Source organism: Hyperoodon ampullatus, assembly GCF_949752795.1.
Source record: "Hyperoodon ampullatus genome assembly, chromosome: 8".
NCBI lineage: Eukaryota > Metazoa > Chordata > Mammalia > Artiodactyla > Ziphiidae > Hyperoodon > Hyperoodon ampullatus.
Window position 1 is genome coordinate 19,997,675 of NC_136921.1, and position 22,516 is coordinate 20,020,190.

Genomic DNA, 22,516 nt, shown 5'->3' on the forward strand with positions numbered 1-22,516 from the left:
TGACTTATTTCACTCAGTATGACAATCTCGAGGTCCATCCATGTTGCTTCAAATGGCATTATTTCATTCTTTTTTATGGCTGAGTAATATTCCATTGTATATATGTGCCACATCTTCTTTATCTGTTCCTCTGTCGATGGACATTTAGGCTCCTTCCATGTCCTGGCTATTGTAAATAGTGCTGGCAGACAGATTCTTAACAACTGTGCCACCAGGGAAGTCCTTCTTGCTTTTTTTAAAAAATGCCAGGATCCTGGTACCTCAGGGCCTTTTCACTTACTGTTTCTCTTTCCCCATATTATCACGTAGCTAGTGCCCTCCCTTCTCCGTATCTTTATATAAAAATCACTTGCTCAGTGAGGCATTTTCTTGCTACCATATCTAAAATTCCAGCCATCTACTCTCATCTTTTGCTTCCCTCTTCTGTACTTTCTTTTTCTTCTTTAACACTTACCTAACATACTATATATTTTACTTACGTATGTATTTTTATTGTATCTCTTCTCCAGTATAATGAAAGCTTCATGAGGGGCCATATATTTGTCTTGGTTTGTTCTCTGCTACAACCCCAGTGCCGAGAACAGTTTCAGCATATAGGAGACATATTCAGTGATGCATAACAAATTGCCCCAAACTTAGCAGCTTAAATCAACATCCACTTAACTCAGTTCTGTAGGTCAGAAGTCTAGGCAGGGTTTGGCTGAATTCTTTGCTCAGGTATCAGAAAGCTGAAATCAAGGTGTCGGCTGGAGTCCCCTTCTAAGCTCATTAAGGTTGTGAGCAGAATTTAGTTCCTTTCAGTTGTAGTACTAAGGTCCCCATTTTTTTGTTAGCTGTTGACTGGGGCAACTCATTTCCTAAAGGTTGCCTATTGTTTCTTGCCATGTGGCCTTTATAGGAAGTTCGCAACAGTGCTATTTGCTTTCTTCAGGCCAGCAGTACATCTCTCTGACTTCTAATCTGTGACTTCCTCTGTTTGAGACCTCTAGACCCAGATTTAAAGAGTTCATGTGATAAGGCCTCAACCATTCAGATATCTCCTTTTTGATGAACTCTACAGTTAAGATTAGTAACATTAATTATATCTTCAAAATCCCTTTTGCCATGTAAAGTAACATCATCATGGGAGTGATAGCTCATCATAATCACAGTCCTCCCACACTCAAAGGGGATAGAATTATACAAGGAAGGGCAAGGGTCATCTTAGAATTCTGCCTAGGAGAGAGGCACTCAATAAATGTTTATTTAATGAAGAACAGATGTATTCTTACAGTCCCTAGTCTTCAACTGTTGCAATAGAGAACTGGGACAGGAAAATGAATATTACTAAAAATGCTGATAATGCAGACAAAATGAAAAACAGTCAACTAAAACTAAGTAAAAGAAATCAGTTGGCTTCCAGGTAGATTGAATATGATATTTTGATCTGTGAGTCCATTTTCTGAAATTCTATAAAATGTATCCAATGACCAAACAATTCTGCTACCGAACAGAACTGCCTACACATGTTTACTGAGAGCACATAGTATTTTCAGTTTGACACGTTGTTCATTTAGTCAAAAACTGGAAATAGTCCAGATGTCCGTCAATATGGAAAAATTGTGGCATGCTCATACAGCCTAATACTAGGCAACAATGAAAAATGGGCTATAGCCATTTGTAACAAGCATGGTTGAATCTTATAATCATGTTGAACAAAAGAAGCTAGTTAAAAGAAAACATTCTGTATGGTTCCATTTATGTAAGGTTCAGAAAAGGTAAAACTCAACTATTAAAAAAAATTTTTATTGAAGTATAGTTATTTACAGTATCATGTAAGTTTCAGGTGTATAGCATACTGATTCAGTTGTATGTGTATATTCTTTTACAGATTCTTTTCCCTTATAGATTATTACATAATATTGGGTATAGTTCCCTGTGCTATATAGTAGGTCCTTGTTGGGTATCTATTTTATACATAGTAGTGTGTATATGTTAATCCCAGCCTCCTAATTTATCCCTCCCCCCACACCCCTTTCCCCTTTGGTAACCATAAGTTTGTTGTTTGTGTCTGTTAGTCTTTCTGTTTTGGAAATAAATTCATTTGTATCTTTTTTGTTCTTCTGGATTCCACATATAAGTGATATCATGTGATATTTGTTTTTGTCTGGCTTACTTCACTTGGTATGATTAAACCTAGGTCCATCCACATTGCTGCAAATGGCATTATTTCTTTTTTTATGGCTGAGTAGTATTCCATTGTATAGATACCCAACATCTTTATTTATTCAGCTGCCAGTGGACACTTAGGTTGCTTCCATGTCTTGTGTATTGTAAATAGTTCTGCAGTGAACATTGGGGTACATGTGTCTTTTCGAATTACGGTTTTCTCTGGATATATGGCCAGGAGTGGGATCACAAGATCACATGGTAGCCCTATTTTTAGTTTTTTAAGGAACCTGCATACTGTTCTCCATACTGGTTGCAGCAGTTTACATTCCCACAAATAGTGTAGGAGGGTTCCTGTTTCTCCACACCCCCTGCAGCATTTATTATTCGTAGACTTTTTGATGCTGCCCATTCTGACCAGTGTGAGGTGATACCTCATTGTAGTTTTGATTTGCATTTCTCTGATAATTAGCGACGTTGAGCATCTTTTCATGTGTCTTTTGGCCATCATTGTATCTTCTTTGGAGAAATGTCTGTTTAGGTCTTCTGCCCATTTTTTGATTGGTTGTTTGTTTTTTTGATACTGAGCTGTATGAGCTGTTTGTATAATTTTTTACTGAAGTACAGTTATTTTACAGTGTTGTGTTAATTTCTGCTGTACAGCAAAGTGATTCAGCTATACATATATACATTCTTTTTTTATATTCTTTTTCATTATGGTTTATCATAGGATATTGACCGTAGTCCCCTGTGCTGTATACAGTGGGACCTTGTTGTTTATCCATTCTATATATAGTAGCTTACATCTGCTAACCCCAACCTCCCACACTATCCTTCCCCCCAACCCCCTCCCCCTTGGCAACCACCAGTCTGTTATCTATGTCCGTGATTCTGTTTCTGTTTCATAGATAGGTTCATTTGTGTCATATTTTAGATTCCACATATAAGTGATATCATATGGTATTTGTCTTTCTCTTTCTGACTTACTTCACTTAGTATGATAATCTTTAGTTCCATCCATGTTGCTGCAAATAGCATTATTTCGTTCTTTTTTTATGGCTGACTATTCCATTTTTTAGAATGTGTTTGAGTATGACTGTATGACTGTATGACTGTATGCCCTGTATGACTATCAGTCTAAAGCAAGTAGAGGGACTTCCCTGGTGGTCCAGTGGGTAAGACTCTGCACTCCCAGTGCAGGGGGCCCAGGTTCGATCCCTGGTCGGGGAGCTAGATCGCACATGCATTGCTGCAACTAAGAGTCGCCATGCCGCAGTGAAGATCCTGTGTGCTGCAACTGAGACTGGGCACAGCCAAAATAAATAAAATTTTTTTAAATAAATAAATTAAATAAAGCAAGTAGATATAGGAAGGGGTTAACATACTCAAAAAACAGGGTGACCACAAATCAAAAACACAATAGATTCACAAAAATCAAAAAGAAGAAAACACAAGCATAAAATAAAAGGAAATTATCAAGCCACAAAAAGAAAAAGAAAGGAACAAAGAAGAAACAGAATCAACTGGAAAATAAGGCTTAAAATGGCAATATATACATATCTATCAATAATTACCTTAAATGTCAATGGACTACATGCTCCAATCAAAAGACATAGAGTGGCAGATTGGATAAAAAACCAAAACTCAACTGTTGTGTTGGAAGTCAGGACAATAGTTATCTTTTGGAAGTAAGAAAGGCATAGTGATTGGGAAGAGGCATGTGAGGGGGCTTCTAGGGAGTTCATAGTGTTCTATTTCTTGAGTTGAGTGGTGATTACATGTGTGTGTTAACTGATAATTCATCAAGCTATACAACTTTGACTGGTTCACTTTTCTATATATATATTATACTTTAGTGTTTTAAAGTTTGGGGGGTTTTTGGAAAGTATAAAAATTTTAAATTTAGCATTTTAAGAAAGTACTTAAATACTTTCAATTGAGGTTTTACCTGTATGGATTTAATAAGGGTTAATGTAAGCATGAGAAAAGTTTTAAGTGTTTATTTCTCATGCCTAGTCATGGTCTCTCAGCACCTGATAAGTTCATTGGGGGAGCAGTGTTTCTGAAGTATATTTGTATTTATTTTGTATTGCACAGTTAGGCTTCTAAATTCTTACATTTGTCTTCTTTTATTTTTACAGATGTGGAGAGATTATTCCCAAAAGAGAACAGTTTAATGACCTCTCCATTGACCTTCCTCGAAGGAAAAAGCCACTCCCTCCTCGTTCAATTCAAGATTCCCTTGATCTTTTCTTTAGGGTAAATAATATCTTTTGGTATTTCCACATAACTAAATTTTATATATCATAGATAATTGTATTTGAAGTTGGTTTCTTTAAGTCAGAGTTTTGACAAAACAGTTGCAGGGGAAACAAATGAGAAATATTTATAAATAGTATTTATTTTTAGGAGCTTGGTAAATATGGTTGTTAACTGACTGTAGATGAAAATTAATTGCTCAAGTAGATTATACGTCTAACTCAACAGCAAGTATTTTAGACAACCTTAGAAGCATTTGTTTGTAAACAAATAATATGAAGTGACATATGCTAAAATCGGGTAATGTGAGTCAAAATTGGAGACACTGTCTAAGTTAGTATACTAAGATCTGAGGAATGAAAAAAAATACTTTTTGCTTCTCCTTAGGTTATATGTACCGTGTTAGAAACAGAAAGGACAAGTCATGTTTATTCAGAGCTATAGATAAATATTTGCATTTGTGTTATACTGTTAACAGATATTCAGAAAGTTTCTGGGGCATAATTGGACATGTTGTGTAGCAGTCCTTATAACTGATGGCAGTTTGCCATCTGTATAATAGTGGTTCTTGTTTTGTTGTAGCAAATGGGCAGGGTTGTCATCCTAAGATTTAAATTAAAAAAAAAGACCTCTGTTCTTGAAATGATGAATATTCAGCTCCACCCAAGGATAAATATTCTGCTTTTCTTTTTGTTTTAGTCATTCCTTACTATTCCTGTTATTATCGTAGAATTTGAAGCTTTTCCTGTGTATCTTTACCCCCATTTTTTAAGGATTTCTTGTTTCAGTTTTCTCTAGGTAATGATATCCACCCCAAACTTTGGTCCTTTTAGAGCAGTTGTTCTTAGTGGGCTGTCACCAGAAGATTGAGTTCCATTATAAGAAAGGGGTAGAGTTACACCTAACAGACCAGGAACTCCGCCTAACCTGAAGGTGATCTTATCTCTGCTATGGCCAAATGTTAAAATCTGGTTATACTCTTGGCAGTGGTTCTTGTGTATCCATGGGGAAAAGGTTGAGAATCTGCTACTGTAGTTTAGTTACTGTCATAAATTGAGATGTTTCCTTGGTAAAAAAAAGGAAATTAGGAATTCTGAAACAGGGCATGATATTATAACTATATTTTGAGGATTAGGTCTTAATTTAGTAAGGCTTATAATTCTAGACACAAAATCTAAACTGGTCGGAGTTGTCATTCCACTGAACTAGTATGACTAGAGAAATTAGCATTTAATGGGGCAGTGCTAATTCAACTTTATACTTCTTTATTTTTCCCTCTTGTCTTTTTACAGGCAGAAGAACTTGAGTATTCCTGTGAGAAGTGTGGTGGGAAATGTGCTCTTGTCAGGCACAAATTTAACAGGCTACCCAGGTAAAATTAATTGGCTCTTCAATTTTTCTTCTTTAAAGTACTTACAAATATTACTGAATAAGTGAGGCTTATCAGATGGATTGGTAAAGAAGGTCAGCAAAGCTGAGATATGAAGAGGCTAGAGAATGGAAAGCTACAATTCTCTTGTATAAGAAAGGAAGAGGATTTGGAAAGTTGAAGAAGAGAAGGAACCTGAGAGTCCCAAGAAGATGGCAACAAGAGAACAAGGCTGATGAGACTTTGGAATAATGATGGGGACTTACTAGTAAATTTTTAATTCAGTAATGTGTAACACTTAGTTATAATTTGTTGTGCATGTACATTTTATAGAACTTTTTTATAAGTGGAGAAAACTTTTCATTTCTCTCTTACCTTTCTCTAGAGAATGTGCTACTGAAATAAGAACAGTTCTTGTCAAAAGTCATCTTAAAAAAATTAATTTTCACCATCAAACATAAGGGCTGTTTAACACTTTATTTATTTATTTATTTATTTTAATAAATTTATTTATTTTTGACTGTGTTGGGTCTTCGTTGCTGCGTGCAGGCTTTCTCTAGTTGCAGTGAGCAGGCTTCTCATTGTGATGGCTTCTCTTGTTGCGGAGCACGTGCTCTAGGTGCGCAGGCTTCAGTAGTTGTGGCTCGTGGGCTCTAGAGCACAGGCTTATTAGTTGTGGCACATGGGCTTAGTTGCTCCGCGGCATGTGGGATCTTCCCGGACCAGGGCTCGAACCCGCGTCCCCTGCACTGGCAGGCGGATTCTTAACCACTACGCCACCAGGGAAGTCCTGTTTAACACTTTAAATTACCATTTGTCGTTATATAACACCCATTTTTTTGTAAACTATATAACATTGAAATAAATAATTTAGGGATTTGATCCATTATCAATACCACTATTCTAAAATTAGTTTTCTTGTCTGATGTGTTTTGATTTTTTTTTCTAGGAACATTATTTTACTGAAACCTCCCAATTAATAATTAATACCTACCCAATGCCTGTGTTTTATTTTTATTTTTATTCTTAGTACCTAGCACAATGCCTAGCACATGGCAAGTATTCAGTAAGTGTTCTTTGACAGATCTTTAGTTCAGCCTAATGTAGTCTTTAACTCAAAAGCTGTCTAACATGGTTAGTTACAGTGATCTCTTCTTACCTGTAAGAGAGCTACCTCTATTATGTATAAACTAATAATGTTATCACCTCCTGTTTTTCAGGATCCTCATTCTTCATTTGAAACGATATAGCTTCAATGTTGCTCTCTCACTTAACAACAAGATTGGGCAGCAAGTCATCATTCCAAGATACCTGACCCTCTCATCTCATTGCACTGAAAATACAAAACCACCCTTCAACCTTGGTTGGAGTGCACAAATGGCAATGTAAGTCCTTGAGAATTTCTTTCCCTTCTGAAGTAGAAAGGCTTTTAGTATCTGATCAAAAGAATGACTGAACTAGATAACATGGCTCCAGGTAAAATCAGACCAAGAAGGAGATTTTTATTTTGCTTTATATTGGGACTTTGTGCTAAGTTACTACCTGATTTAAGTAATTGACTAAAATGCTTAAACAAAAACTTACAACATATGTTAATTGCCTTTCATAATAAATTACCTTTTCCGGGAGTGCTCCTTACTCTTTTAGATCACTAGAAGATAGTTTGATACATCTGGGGAATACAAACCAAATTTGCATGATCATAAGAGTCACCTGAACCCTAAAAATACTGATTCCTGTGTTTGTTCCTTAGAAGTTCTGTTTCAGAAAATCTGATATAGGTCTGGGGAATCAATATTTTTAACAAATGCCTTTGCTGACTCTGGAGTATGCAGACTTGAGAAACAGTACATTAAATATTATGCTGGGACCCCCAAAATAGATTGTGTCTTCATAAATGTATTATTCCCAGTTTGAGCAAAAAACTTCAGTGGCTCCTCAAAATTTTTCCTTGAGAAAAGAAGTAACTTTTTTTTTTTTTTTTTTTTTTTTTTTTTTTGCTGTACGTGGGCCTCTCACTGTTGCGGCCTCTCCCGTTGTGGAGCACAGGCTCCGGACGCTCAGGCTCAGCGGCCATGGCTCATGGGCCCAGCCGCTTCGCGCATGCGGGATCTTCCTGGACCGGGGCACGAACCCGTGTCCCCTGCATCGGCAGGCGGACTCTCAACCACTGTGCCACCAGGGAAGCCCAAGAAGTAACTTTTACATTCTATTTTGCGTCATCATGAATGCCAGGAAAACCTTAAGACTTCTCTAAATGTTTCTCTTTCTTCTGCATACTTGCATTACTTTGGAGCCATATATTGTAGTTCTTTTTTATACTTGAACACTAGTTTGGTATAATCATAAAGTTCTAGAGCTTTAGAGGTGAAAGGGATTTTAGAGATTTTTGTCTAACTTCTTAATTATACAGAGGAGATCCAAGGAAATTAAGTGATTTTCTTCAGCTCATGCAGTTAGTAACTGGAAGAGCCAGGTCTCTTCACTGACATGGAATAATAGACATTACAGAAAGCAAATGAACATTTGCTAACATGAATTAATGAAGTTTTGTAAAAATTATTCCCCTTGGATTAATAATTGAAATATATTCTACATCATGTACATTTACACTAAAGGCCTCAATAAGTCAATAACAACATGTTCCCAGAGAATCAGTGTTTCTGGATTTTTCTCTTATGGCCTTTCATTAGAATAGATGTTTTTGCTTGATGGAAACTGCCCTCTACTGGTAGAGCTAGTATTCTTTCTGGCAGTATTTTCAAACCATTAGCCAAGGCTGTTTATGATCACAGGGCTGAAACCAGGCTCTCTGACTCTGTGATACGATAGCTTTAAGATTTTGGACAAATTCCTTGACCTGTCTGTAGGGAAAATAACAGGGTAGTTGTGAACATTAAATGAGGTAATACACAAGAGTTCTTACTACAGTGCCTGACATCTAGTAAGTCCTCAATAAATGAGAGCTATTGTTATTTTATTGCTTAAAAGAACTGAGACAAAGAGAATTTCCCAAGTTGTTCTCTTTATATTGTATTTGAGTTCATTTCCAATGTTGTTTATTTAGATCATTAGATAAGGAAGAGCCTAGAGAAAGTATTTTGTTTTCTCTTTTGACCTCTATTGTTAGTTAAAAAGTATTATAATTGTTTGCTTTTCAAGAGGATATATAAGAGACTATAATACAGAATAATTCATTTAGTAAGTTAAATATATTTTTAGTAATAGTAATTGTCTACATATATATTTTCTAATTTTCTGATAGTTCTAGACCATTGAAAGCCTCTCAAATGGTGAATTCCTGCATCACCAGCCCTTCAACACCTTCAAAGTGAGTTATATTTCTTGTGTACCCAAAATTTGTATTTTTAAGGATTTGGCTTACCCTGATTTCCAAGATTATCCCCTCCCCTTTTCTTATTGTTTCTCTTTTTGCATGATAATTGCTCTGCATTACTGTACTTTGGAATTTTCCTGAATATGCTTTAAACTGTAATTTAGTGAGTATCAAGTTTTTAACACTGAATCAAGTTCAGATGGTCCTCTCAAAATTTTGTTTTAAAACTTCTTAAATCATCTGTTGTATGTAATATTTTCATCCTACAACTCTAGAAATTGACTAATGATGAGGGATTTTAAGGATTGAAGGGTTAAAATAACCCATACTGGTATAAAAAGCACCATTCTTCAAATATACACATGGAGATCCCAAAATACCTTTTCACCTGTTGCTTACCAGTGTGGGACTTCTTGTCTTAGACACTGAGCTGGAACTATTCTGAAAGGGGACAGGAAAACACATACACATTAGAATGTAGCTATTCTACAAATGTTTTTTGCTTAAGACCAAAAGTTTGTCCAAGAAAGAAACAAATACTTTTTTTTTTAATATACCTCCTCTATGATTTGACTAGAACCACAGTTCCTGATTAGACATTTCTGAATGGCTTCGTTGTCATTTGTCTTTAAAATTAGTTTTTTTTAAATTTGATGTCCCAAAGTACTTTTAGAAAAGAGACACTTTTGTTGTTTAAGGGCTTTTGGGGGGCTTATATAACCATAAAATGACATTTGGGAATTGCTATTTTCTTTTCCTCCTGTTAATTATTTTTCAGTGCAATTAAAACCAGATGACTAACTGACTAGAAATCTGAAATGGTACCGATATGAATACTCTTGCCCGTTCTCAAGATACAAATGAGCAATACCACTTGGCTGCTTAGAAAGTGAGCAAGTGATGCATTTACAGGATGAATATTTTTCCTTACTACAGGCAAGCTGCCTTCTGTGAATATAGTAACTATTAATGGAATGCACTCTTTATGTACCAAATCACTATAGCTTCAAGAAAGAGATGGTTTCATTGGGCATCATTATACTTGGCATGGTCAATCTGTTCTCCAGGGTCTTACTGCTATGAGAATTTGAGAGTTGGTCAATAAAGGATGATTAGGCCCTAGAAGACCTGTCATGCCGATCAAACTTAAAAGAGGCTGAACTATGAACCAGAATACCATTGGTTCTTCTATAATGTCCTTTGTCACGTTTGACCCTGGTATATTAGTAGCCAGGTGTCATCCTCCTTCAGCAAAGTATTTACATGGATAAATAAATCAATATTTTCAGTTTTGCTTGGTGAGCATGAAATCAGAAATGAAGAATTAAGATGGCTAATTGGCTATTTCTAAGTTATATTAAAAACCCTTTTTGAACACATATTGGGAGGCTATTCAAGTGTTCAGACTGAAGTGCAGTGATATCCTGGCTGCTCTCAGCCAAAGACTATGGTTGGGTTTATCACTGACCACTTGCCTCTTTTCTTGGATCTACATTGCTACGCAATCCTCCTGATTTCCATTGTGGCCTCTTATTTCTTGGTGCCATCATTCTACATGTTTATTTACAGTTTTCACATTTAGATTATTGCATTTTCCAATTTCCATTTTATTTTTTTTTTAGTACAGCATATGAATTTATGTTAACCTTCATCAAAGAAAATTTGTGCTTTTTGACCTTTACCGCTTTTTCCTTTAGTTTATTTTCAGCTCACTCAGAAGACAACACAGTAACACCTTACTTATCTGGTATCATTGAAGAATAATATTTGATATTCCAAATAAATGAATTTTTATATAACTGAAGCTTGTCCTTTTAAACGTTGTCTTTTTAATTTTAATCTTTAAAATGTTTTAACCATTTTAGATGGTTATATCTTTGTAAGCTTACAGAATTCCTTATATTAAATAAAATACGCTGCGGATAATTTAAATATATTGTAATTACTTAAAATCGGCGTTGTAAATATCAGTTATTGCACTGTGTTTTAATATGATAATGCCCTCAGAGGCTCTTAATTCTTATAAGACAGTTTACCTTTACATTAAATTACTTTATAGCTCTTTATTGCCCTTTTTGTGGTTATTCTCTCACATTTCTTAGCTCTCATTTCTTGATGAACTTGCTACATTATTTTATACACTATTTCCTGGGGAAATAGGGTCCCTGCCTAAAGAGTAAAGTTCATGGGCTTTGAAACTGCTGCCTTCCTCAGAGGCGTTTGTTTTGTTTTGTTTTGTTTTGTTTTGTTTTACTTTTAAGTTCCTATGTTCTAGAAGGTAGAGGTTGCCAGAAGCTGGACCTACATATAAATGGATAAGTGGAATGTTACTGTTAATTTCAAAGTACATGGATCATAATTTAAAAGAGCAAAAATTAGTCCTCATGCACTCTCTTGTCAAAAACATGTATTCATTGCTATGTCTGCATGCATTCAGTAGAATACTTGCTTTATAAAGCCAGTAACAAACTTCTTTGGAGTTGATCGTTAAAAGAAAAAAGGCACAAAGTGATTGGTTTACTGATAATATATAATAGCGTAAGAGTTGTCTGATTTTCAAAGCATGGCTCTTTGGGAGTAGGGCAAAGGTAATTCTTAAAGAGACCTCTTTTGATATATCTTTTTTTCTCTGTTAAATCATTCTCCATAATGGAAAAGCTTTTTGTTTTAATTGGTATTTATACTTCAAAAAAATAACAAGGACAAATATTTATTTGTCAGACTTACATAGGGTTTTTTTGTTTGTTCGTTTTTCTTAAATTACAGGAATTTCACCTCTAAATCCAAGAACTCCTCGGCTTTATGCCTTGATTCAGACAGTGAAGATGAGCTTAAACGCTCTGTGGCCCTTAGCCAGAGACTTTGTGAAATGTCAGGCAGTGAACAGCAGCAGGAAGACCTGGAAAAGGTAAGTAATTTCTCACCAAAATATCTGACTGTCCAAACAAATGCCTTTCATAGCCAGCATCAGCAAACTTAATAAATACACAGGATAGATCATTTCTTGTGAAAGAGGATTTTTCAGATGTACTCTTAGCACCTTTCAGTATGCAGTACGATATTATTAACTGTAGTCACCATACTGTACATTACATCCCTGTGACTTTTTTATTTTATAACTGGAAGTTTATACCTTTTTGCCCCTTCACCCATTTCACTCACTCCCTAGCCCCCACCTCTGGTAACAACCAATATGTTCTCTGTATCTGTGAGCTTAGTTTGTTTGTTTTTTAGATTCCACATGTAAGTGAGATCATACATTATTTGCCTTTGTGTAACTTATTTCCCTCAGGGTCCTTCAGTGATGTCACAAATGGCAAGATTTCTTTCTTCCTTCCTTCCCTCCCTCCCTCCGTCCATTCCTTCCTTGTTGCTACGCGCGGGCTTTGTGGCGCATGGGCTCTAGAGCGCAGGCTCAGTACTTGTGTCGCACAGGCTTAGTTGCTCTGCGGCATGTGGGATCTCCCCGGACCAGGGCTCAAACCCGTGTCCCCTGCGTTGGCAGGTGGATTCTTAACCGCTGTGCCACCAGGGGAGTCCCTATCACTTTAAACTCCAAGATTGCTATATTTGTAGGCATTCTGGTTTCTTCTAAAAGCAGCTCTATTCTTCAGGATTCAAAATCTTGCAGACTAGAACCTGATAAGTCTGAATTGGAAAACTCAGGATTTGACGGAATGAGTGAAGAAGAGCTTCTAGCAGCTGTTTTAGAGATAAGTAAAAGAGAAGCTTCACCATCTCTCAGTCATGAAGATGATGATAAACCAACCAGCAGCCCTGATACTGGATTTGCAGAAGATGATATTCAAGAAATGCCTGAAAATCCAGACCCTGTGGAAACTGAGAAGCCAAAAACAGTCACAGAGCCCGGTAGGTTTAATGAAAATAAACATCTGTTAAACAGGCACAACTGTATTCCAAAGCTTTATAGTAACAAATGACTTCTACATAATGGGAGGTGAGATGGATCTGAATAACAGAGCTAATAATATTTTTGTGCTTTTTTTTTTTTTCTAACGGTTTAAAAAAATGAGAAGCAAATATTGTGAGTTAGTATCCAGAGGCTAGTGGTAAGGTATGCCATGTCCCTTTAGGTGTACATCAAAAGAAAAGTTAATATTCTTGTGCATTTAAAAAATGTTTGTGTCAGTTTTTGGTCACTTTTTTCACACCACTGCTCTCAGAAATTTGTGTAATTCTTCATTTTTGTATATCTGAACTTATACCAAGTTTTAATGTATAAATAATTTAAGTTCTCCATTCTTCTCTGGGTTCATCCCTTCATAATGGTGGCAAGACCACTGAACTAAGAGGGTCTTGGGTGTCTAGTCTTAGCTATACCACCTACTAGTTATAAATTTCTAAGTAGGTAATTTAACCTCTTTGATACTCAGTTTTCTTACCTCTGTATGGGGAATGTACCAGACATACTTCAGATAGTTGTGGGTAGAATGTTAGATAGTATATACATATTATGTAAAGTGCTATACAGATAAAAATTATTTTTGTGGTAATTATTACTCATATTTTGTTATTTCTCAAGCTATCACTGCAAACAACAGAGCTGAGCCTCCTTGCCTTGCACTATGGGTATTTTAAGATTTTTTAAGTAGAAAATTTTCACTTCCTTTCCTGGGGCCAAGTCTAATATTTTCTCCTGATATCTTTAGTATCTATATCTTTAGTATCTGTATCTAGGTAGCTTGCTAACGTGTTTCCGTATATCAAGCCTAGGATTTTGGAGATGAAGAGAATAGTAGTATATCACAAAATTATTTTCTGTATTCTTGGGGTTGTTAGGGCCTCCTCAGTTTTGAATTATTTTATGTGCAAGTAAAATAAGAGTTAGTATTTCCTCAATTTAACTGGAAACAAAAAGCTGATGGTTTTTGTATATAGATGTTTCCTTTTTTTTTCTTTTTTCTTTACACCCTTTTTTACCTCTTGATGCAAGTACCCTTATGATGTCCCCTTCTCTTACTAAACTTATAATCACTGCCCTTGGAAGTGAATCCTAGATACTAGATCATTTCATCAGTAAGGATTTCAGTATCACTAAAAGATAAGAACTCTTTTTACAAAAACCTATCCTCCATATCATTATCATACTTTAAAAATCAATAATAATTCTAAGGAACGATCAAATGTGATCAAACGCTCCATAAGGTTTTATTTCGAAAGTTTCAAGTCCAGAGAGAAATTGAAGAATAAAACAATATACACTTTTATACCCTTCACCTAGATTCATTAACATTTTGTCACATTTTTTTCTCTCCCTTCCACACTGCCCCTGTGTGTATGTGTAGTTGTGCAGCGGTTACCCCAAAATCAGTGCTTTACAACAACAGTAATTTTAATATCTCATTACTATGGATTGACTGGTCTTAGCTGGTAGTTTTTCTGCTCTGTGTGATGTTGGCTGGGGCTTAACTGTGCTACAACATCCAAGATGGCTCACCTTGGCACATGGGTTGTGTTGGTTAGAAGGGTCAGCTGAGCTGGCTAGATATCCTCTCTGTTCTTCTGGTCCCCTCTCCCTGGCCATCTCCCTTCCCCTCTTCTCCTCAGCTTTTCATCTCTTCATGTAATCTCAGGGCCTCTCCCTTCCTGTATGGCCTCTTCAGCATGGTAGCCAAACTTCTTACATGATAGCTCAGGGCTCCCAAAAGCACAAAAGAGGCTGCTGCCAAGCTTCCTTAATGTATAGGCTCAAAATTAGGACAGAATCAATTCCACCACATTTCTTTAAAGCACTCACAGGATCTGCCCAGATTCACTGTGAGGTGGACCACACAGAGTTAGAATACCTGTAGGCATGGTTCATTGGAGGCCATCTTTAGAGATTGCGCGTGTGTGCGCACACACACACGCACACACACACACACACTTAATGGAACCATTTGAAGTTGCAGGTATCATAATACTTCACCCTAAAATACTTCAGCCTGACTCTCCTAAGTACACGGAAGTTTTCCTGTATAACAATTGTCATACCTAAGAATATTAACAGTAATTCCATATATAGTTCTAATATAGAGCCCACATACACATTTACCCAATTATCCCCAAAATATTTTTTACACCTTTTAAAAAATCTAGAACCCAAAACTTACCCCCTGCATTTGGTTGTTAGGTCCCTTTAGTCTCTAGTCAGGCCAATTTTTCTTTAAAAGACTCCCATTATGGATTGTCCTACTGTTCTTTAAGTATAAGCTAGGTTTTTTTCCCCATACCCTAAAACTTCAGAGCCTGGAGATGGTTTTTGCCTTGTTGCCCATTGCCATTTCCAACTCCTTGTCTTCTTTCATCCTACAAAAACCCCAGCTCCTTTGGTACGTGACTTCAGACTTTGCCACCTATTTTCTCTGTCTGTAGCTCTCTTTTACCTTCCAGTCACTCCACGCCCATCAGCGTTCTTAGGGCTTTCAGCATCCTCATAAATGACCATTTCAACAGCCTGGTTTCTCAATTCCTAATCTTATTTCCAAAGAGCTTTTCTTCTACCCCATCTTGATAACTGCCAAAATTCATACCCTAAACCAGTAGTTCTCAAAGTGTGTCCCCAGGCCATCAGTATCATGTAGGAACTTGCTGGAAATGCCATTCTTGACCCCACCGCACACCTACTGAGTGAGAAACTCTGGATGTGGGGCTCAGCATTCTGTGTTTTGATTCCAGTTGATTCTGATGCATGCTGAAGTTTGAGAACCACTTCCCTAGACTTTGTCATCATCAGTAAATGTACCGCCTTTGAAATCTTAATTTCACATATTCTTCTCTAACCCTTCTCTCTCCCTAGCTCACCTAATATCATATTCTTATTTCAACAATTACTTGATCTCATTAAGACTTCCAATCCATTGTCTTCTACTTTTTGCTACTCATCACCTCCCTCTTGTCACCACTTCCCTCCCCAGCCTATATGCCATATTTTGGTACTTCTATCTCTTTCCTCTGTTTTCTTCTCTCAGTCGCCTAACAAAGTCCCATCTCCCAGTTCAACCAGCTTCTTATTCCATGTCTACACCCAAGCAGTTGAAGATTGCTGGAGAAAAGTCCCCAAACTGTGCTGACTATACTTTCTTCAAAATCATGACTATGGGGCTTCCCTGGTGACGCAGTGGTTGAGAGTCTGCCTGCCGATGCAGGGGACACGGGTTCGTGCCCCGGTCCGGGAAGATCCCACATGCCGCGGAGTGGCTGGGCCCGTCAGCCATGGCTGCTGAGCCTGCACATCTGGAGCCTGTGCTCCGCAACGGGAGAGGCCACAACAGTGAGAGGCCCGCGTACCACTAAAAAAAAAAAAAAAAATCATGACTGCGCTCTTACATGGGCACTACATGCTGCTAGTCAGTTCTGTTATAGTTCCTTAGTAAATTTCTTTTCTTGGTCTCCATGTCTTTCTCAGATCTGTAGTTCTCCTTCCACACATACTCTAGGCACATAACTTAGCTGTATACCTTTCAAAGAAAATAGATGCAGTCAGATGAAAACTCTGCCTTCACCTTTGTTATGGAGGAAATGTCCCTCTTCTTATTTAAGGCCAATCCCTCCATTCATATCCAAGATCTCATCTACTTGTGCCTTCTAAAGACTTTCCCTCTTGAAATGATACTCTTTCTCTTCTGCGTCAGGTCTTCCCTCTTCTAAATTATTCCTGGTGTGCCTTAATGTCACCCATCTTTTTAAAACTCTCATGACCTTGTGTTTCCCTCTAGCCACTGCTCCTTTTCTTTGCTCCCTTCCCAGAGAAATCCTTTCAAAGAGTTGTTTTACTCATTCTACTTTCTTACCATCTCCCATTCTCTTGTCAACCCTCTCCAAGTGGGCTTTCATCCCCAGCACTCCACTGAAATGGTCTTTATAAAGTTTGCATTAGCAATTTTCATACAATCCATCACTCCCTCCTTAACATTTAAAGCTTTATAAACTTTTTTCTATAAACTATTCTTGCCATGGTTTTTTCTTCCTACTAAACCAACTGTTCATTCCAGGGTTTATGGTTTTGTTTTTTTGCTTCCCTCATCAGAACTCTAACTGTTGGAGTATTCCCAGGACACTGTCCTTAGCGGTCTTTTTTTCTAAAGTTCTCTCCCTGAGTGATCTCAGACATTACCATAACCTCACATACTGATGAAATATCAAATTCATATCCCTAGCCCGGATCTCTCCCCTGAGCTTTAAACTTACACATGTAAATGCCTACTTGAAATGTCCATTTGGCGGTCTGATTTTTAACCACCCCCCGCCCCCCCATAACCCTGCCCCATATCAACAGATGGTACCACCATCCACCATTTTTTTTTTTTTTTTTTTTGCGGTACGCGGGCCACTCACTGTTGTGGCCTCTCCCGTTGCGGAGCACAGGCTCTGGACGCGCAGGCTCAGCAGCCATGGCTCACGGGCCCAGCCGCTCCTCGGCATGTGGGATCCTCCCGGACCGGGGCACGAACCCGCGTCCCCTGCATCGGCAGGTGGACTGTCAACCACTGCGCCACCAGGGAAGCCCCATCCACCATTTTTTGACTCAGGCCAAAAAATATGTCTCCCTTGATTTTTTTGTTTTACTTCACACCTTACATTCAGTCCATCAATAAGTCTAGTCTGCTCTACCTCCAAAATATATCCTGAATTTAATCATTTATCAACATCTTCATAGCTGTAACTCTAGCCTTCCATCTCTGACCTGGTCCACTACAGTTGATTCCTAATGTCTCTTCTGTCACTCTTGCCCCACTACAGACTTCTTTCATGAACAAAGCAGCCAACATAATCTTTCTGAAGCTTAAATCACACGGTCACCCTTCTGCTTAAAACTTGTGATTTCCCATTACACTTAATCCAAGCTTCTCACCATGGCCTATCTTTACCTTCCCCCTCTTTCACTCTGCTGTTTTAGCCATACTAGCATTCTCTCTGTGTCCCTCATGCTAAGCTCATTTTCATCTCAGAAGCTTTGCACTTAAGTGCCTTCAGGGCGCAAGGGCCATCTTGCCTTAATTATCACTATATCCCCAGCTTCTTTAGCAGTGCCTGGCATGTAGTAGATTCTCAATAAATATATGGGGCTCATCAGATTGGTTGTCTCATGAATCAACTGAGGAGGGGAAGGAATACTGGTTAAGTAAGGTTTTACTGTTAGTCAAAGGGAGGGGAAGAGTGTATGCAGAGGCCCAGACATGAGAAAGGCCATGGTAAGTTAGTGGACCTACAAAAGTTCAGAATGATCTGCATAGCTGGAACATAGTGTTGAGGGAGAAAAGCAAAAAGTTGAGACTAGAGAGTTATGCAGCCTCCAGTTTTTACATGGCCTAAAACCATGTTTAGGAGTTTGGACTTTTATTTCAAAAGCATTAGGAAGTTACTGAATAATTTTAAGTGAAAAAGTATTTGATAAAGATTTATATTTGAAAAAGATCATTTCTGGCTGCAGTGTAGTGCATAAATTAGAGAAGAACCGAAGTATCTTGTGAGACCTGTTTGGCAGTTATTGCAGTAGTCCAGACCAAAAGTTAATGGTGCCCTAAGCCAAGGTTTTGGCATTGAAAAGAAAAACAGTTGGGACTTCCCTGGTGGTCCAGTGGTTAAGACTCTGCATTCCCAGTGCAGGGGGGCCGGGTTCGATCCCTGGTCAGGAAACTAGATCCTGCATGCCGCAACTAAAAAATAAATAAAAAGGAGCCTGCATGCCGCAACTAAAAAAAAGATCCCACGTGCCACAACTAAGACCCAGCGCAGCCAAATAAATAAATAAATATTTTTTTAAAAAGAAAGAAAAGCAGTTGACGGATTCGAAAGATAATTAGGAAATAACGATTTATGTTACATGAAGGGATAAATGAGAAGTCAAAATGACTCCCAGGTTTCTATCTTCAGAAAAAAAAAACAACTAAACTGGGTGGACAGTGATCCCAGTGACTGAAATATAGAATGTAGGAAAGGAGCAGCTTTCAATTGGGGTGGGAGAAGCGTCAGATGATATATTTAGTATAAGAATGTTTGAGTTTTAACACATGGTTCCCCTCTGTGTTTTTTATTTCATGGTCATATTTGTTCCTAGATCTGAAATGTTTTTTTGTATCCATCTGATAATGTTGTCCTGAAGACAGATGTATATTGATTTTTAGCATCTCAAAGTAAACTTTCTTACATCTGTTTTTCTATCACATGGATAGTAGTGTAATCCTAGTGTAATTCTAGGATTGTGTGAGGTACATTGGTACATTGAGTGCTGAAAATTATTGGTTAAGAAAAATTGTGCCTCTCTCACCTTCTTTTTATGAGTATGTTTTGATAATAAAAGTAATAATGCTCATCTTATGCCCTAAAATAGCAGCCTCAACTCCCCAATCTTTCTTCCACTTGAAACGCTCAACATCAACTAACTTTGAATGTCACGATTCCAAATTTCCAGAAGTGGTCTGATTGGTTGATTCTTTCAGATATTCATTCCTGGTCCAGTAAGCTAAGGCCAGAGGGACACGTGGGATCTTATACGCCTCAGAGCTGCCCCTTGGAGGCTATGGAAAATGACTTTCTCCAAGAATGGAGGAGTATAATTTTTTTTAATTGGAATCATACTGCTTTTTGCACTTAATAATATCCTGAGTTTCTTTTCCTCTTTTAATGAACATTCAGAATTAGTTTCAATGATAAATACTCAGTCAGCAAGTCAGTTCAATTAAAAAATGGTGACTAGTTGCTGACTTAGAGTCTAAAATCAAGATGCTGTAAGCTTCAGAGTTGTCTGTGCTATAGAAAATTATCTACCATTTAAATGGGTACAATGCAGTATTGGGGCAGGTAAAGAGCACTTACTAATTTTAAAACAATCCATGTGAAATAAATCTGTAAAGGTAGTTCTTGTTAACCAGTTGAATTCTTTTTATGAGAACTTCCTTAACTTACTAAGATGAAAATTTTTGCTTTGGTAAAGTGTTTGAGAAGGGAGAGAGGGAAGGAAGTTCCTTCCTCTTCTCCCCACTCTTACCTATATTAAAAATAATGAAATTCAGATAACCAGAACAAAATTATGCCTATATTATTTATTCCAGCTAGCCATAATCTAGAAATTGAGAATGAACAGAAAGAAATAAAAGGTTAATATTTTTTCTTACCTCCTTGGATGAATGTTTTAAACATATATGTTGTCATATACTTGTATGGTACATGAGATGTTTATTACATATTTTGTGTAGCTCTTTTGATTTAGAATATGTTCAAGGCTCATTTGATTATTAATGTAAAAATGCTCATATGACATACAGTGTAACAAATGGGAAAGTCTCAGTAATTAGCTTAAGTATTCTATCCTAATTCTTACTTCATTTACCCTAAACAATACTTTATTCCTAGTACTTGGTCATGTGACATGACATTTGAATATGGCTATTTATTCTTCTCCATCCTTAACCATAGTGTTTCTGATGATTGCTTAAGTTTCAGAACCATTGCTCTAGGTCAGTGTTTCTCAACCAAGGGCAGTTTTGTCCCCCAGGAGACATCTGACAATGTCACTTTTGGTTGTCACAACTGGGGAGTGTGGGGTTGCTACTGGCATGTAGTAGGTAGAGGTCAGGAATATTGCTAAACACTATATAGTGTACAGGGCAGCCCCTCTCCCCACACCAAACAAAAAATTATCCCACCCAAAATGTCAATAGTGCTGAGATTGAGAAACCCTGATCTAGATATGTAGTAAGGTGAGATTGTGGGTCCCAAGCAGGTTATGTCTGAGGTTAGGATACATTACTCTTTGAACAGTGCATGTCACTCTAGTGCAGAGAGTTCAGTTTATAAGAGGATATCCCAGTTATGTTATGTTCTGCTTCCTCAGATCCTGCCAGTTTTACCGAGATAACTAAAGACTGTGATGAGAATAAAGAAAACAAAACTCCAGAAGGACCTCAAGGAGAGGTTGATTGGCTCCAGCAGTATGATATGGAGCGTGAGAGGGAGGAACAAGAGCTTCAGCAGGCGTTGGCTCAGAGCCTTCAGGAACAAGTAAGAGATATTTATATTGCTACTTTCTCCATACCTGTCTTTTCCAAGAAATAGAACAATAATAATAGTAAAAAACATTTGTTAAGCGCTATGTGTCAGACATTATTCCAGGTGATTTACATACGGTGAACCACTGAGCCACCAAAACAAAGTAAACTTGTTTGGGGCTTTTGCCTTGGGTTTGAAACAGAAACATTGGTCCTTTTTGTTTTTTAAAAAACCCAAATGCAACAAAATGTCTTGTTGGTTACCTCCTATTAGTATAATTTATTGCACACTAAAGCAAGACGAGTTGTTAGGGATCATCCCTAGTCCAACTTTATTTTGCAAGCAGTTGAAACAGCCGGTATACCATGATGATTTTATCATTAATATTTTAAGGCAAAATGTTTTGGTCATTTTCTCACAATATGAATCCTTTCCTATGAATTATTTGAACATGAAATTCGCTGGAATATTGTCTGAAATTTTAGATTTTAGTCATAGACTAACATTTATCTGCTCTTTTCTTTATGTAGTTATCTATTCTTCAATTTTTAGTTCTTTATGCTTATATTTGCCAAAGCTGGTTGATTTGCACTGTTGCAGTCAGCTGAGGTATCTGACTAAAAGGTGATATTTTGATGGTTATCTAATCCTATACAATGCATGTTAGTAATAAAAATTTGCCAAGACTCCCTAGAATGAATGCACAATTTTAGTGTTTGCAAATATCAGATTAAGAAGTCTAATGTCACTAGAATATTGGGCCTAATTTAAACTGCACATTAATATTATCTGGGGAACTGTAAAAAAAAATACTGATGCCTGGGTTGTTCTGCCCCTCAGAAATTCTGATGTAATTGATCTGGAGTTTGGTCTGGCATCTAGATTTCTTTTTTTTTTTTTAAATAATGGTTTAAAAAAAAAACAAAAAACAAAACTTCCCCCAGTGATTCTAATGTGCAGCCAAGGTTGAGAACTCCTGCTTTAAAACTATTTCAGAGCCAGCTGCTCTGTATCCTTTTATTGATATTTATAAGAAGTACCTCCTTAGTTGCCTTGTCATCAAGATGTGTATATGTCAAACTATCTTACAAATAATATATAGTAATCATTTGTTACAGAAAACTTAGTGTAAAAAGCCATGGTTTGGTTTCTTAACAATAGTTCCTTATAGTGCAGAAAAAGAAAAAATTCAGCAACCCTCCTTTTCTTAGACAAAAGACATATATTTTTCTTGTCAGCTGACCCATTTAAAACTATCTTATTTTTCTCAGATATGAGGATAGGATTATGAGATGAAGTTTCTTTAGTTTGGTGTACCCGCATCGTTCTATTAATTACTAAAAGAGTGTCCTTTACCTTCTTGTTTCAGCATAGACTTTATATACTTGGATACATTTCAGTAATCATATTTC

The 22,516-nt window shown here is 37.1% G+C and overlaps 1 protein-coding gene across 2 annotated transcripts in view; it reads left to right on the top strand.

The window, feature by feature from the left end:
• Positions 1-22,516, top strand: part of USP37 (ubiquitin specific peptidase 37) — a gene marked incomplete at its 5' end in the record, with an annotated part of 91,763 nt that overhangs the window by 51,121 nt on the left and 18,126 nt on the right. The window contains 7 exons of one of the 2 annotated variants that reach the window (XM_079710240.1): positions 4,290-4,407; positions 5,700-5,779; positions 6,997-7,161; positions 9,042-9,107; positions 11,880-12,021; positions 12,728-12,983; positions 20,950-21,116. In XM_079710240.1, the coding sequence (XP_079566366.1) occupies positions 4,290-4,407; positions 5,700-5,779; positions 6,997-7,161; positions 9,042-9,107; positions 11,880-12,021; positions 12,728-12,983; positions 20,950-21,116 (994 nt within the window). The remainder of the gene's footprint in view (positions 1-4,289; positions 4,408-5,699; positions 5,780-6,996; positions 7,162-9,041; positions 9,108-11,879; positions 12,022-12,727; positions 12,984-20,949; positions 21,117-22,516) is intronic. The other variant, XM_079710241.1, reaches the window with a different exon arrangement.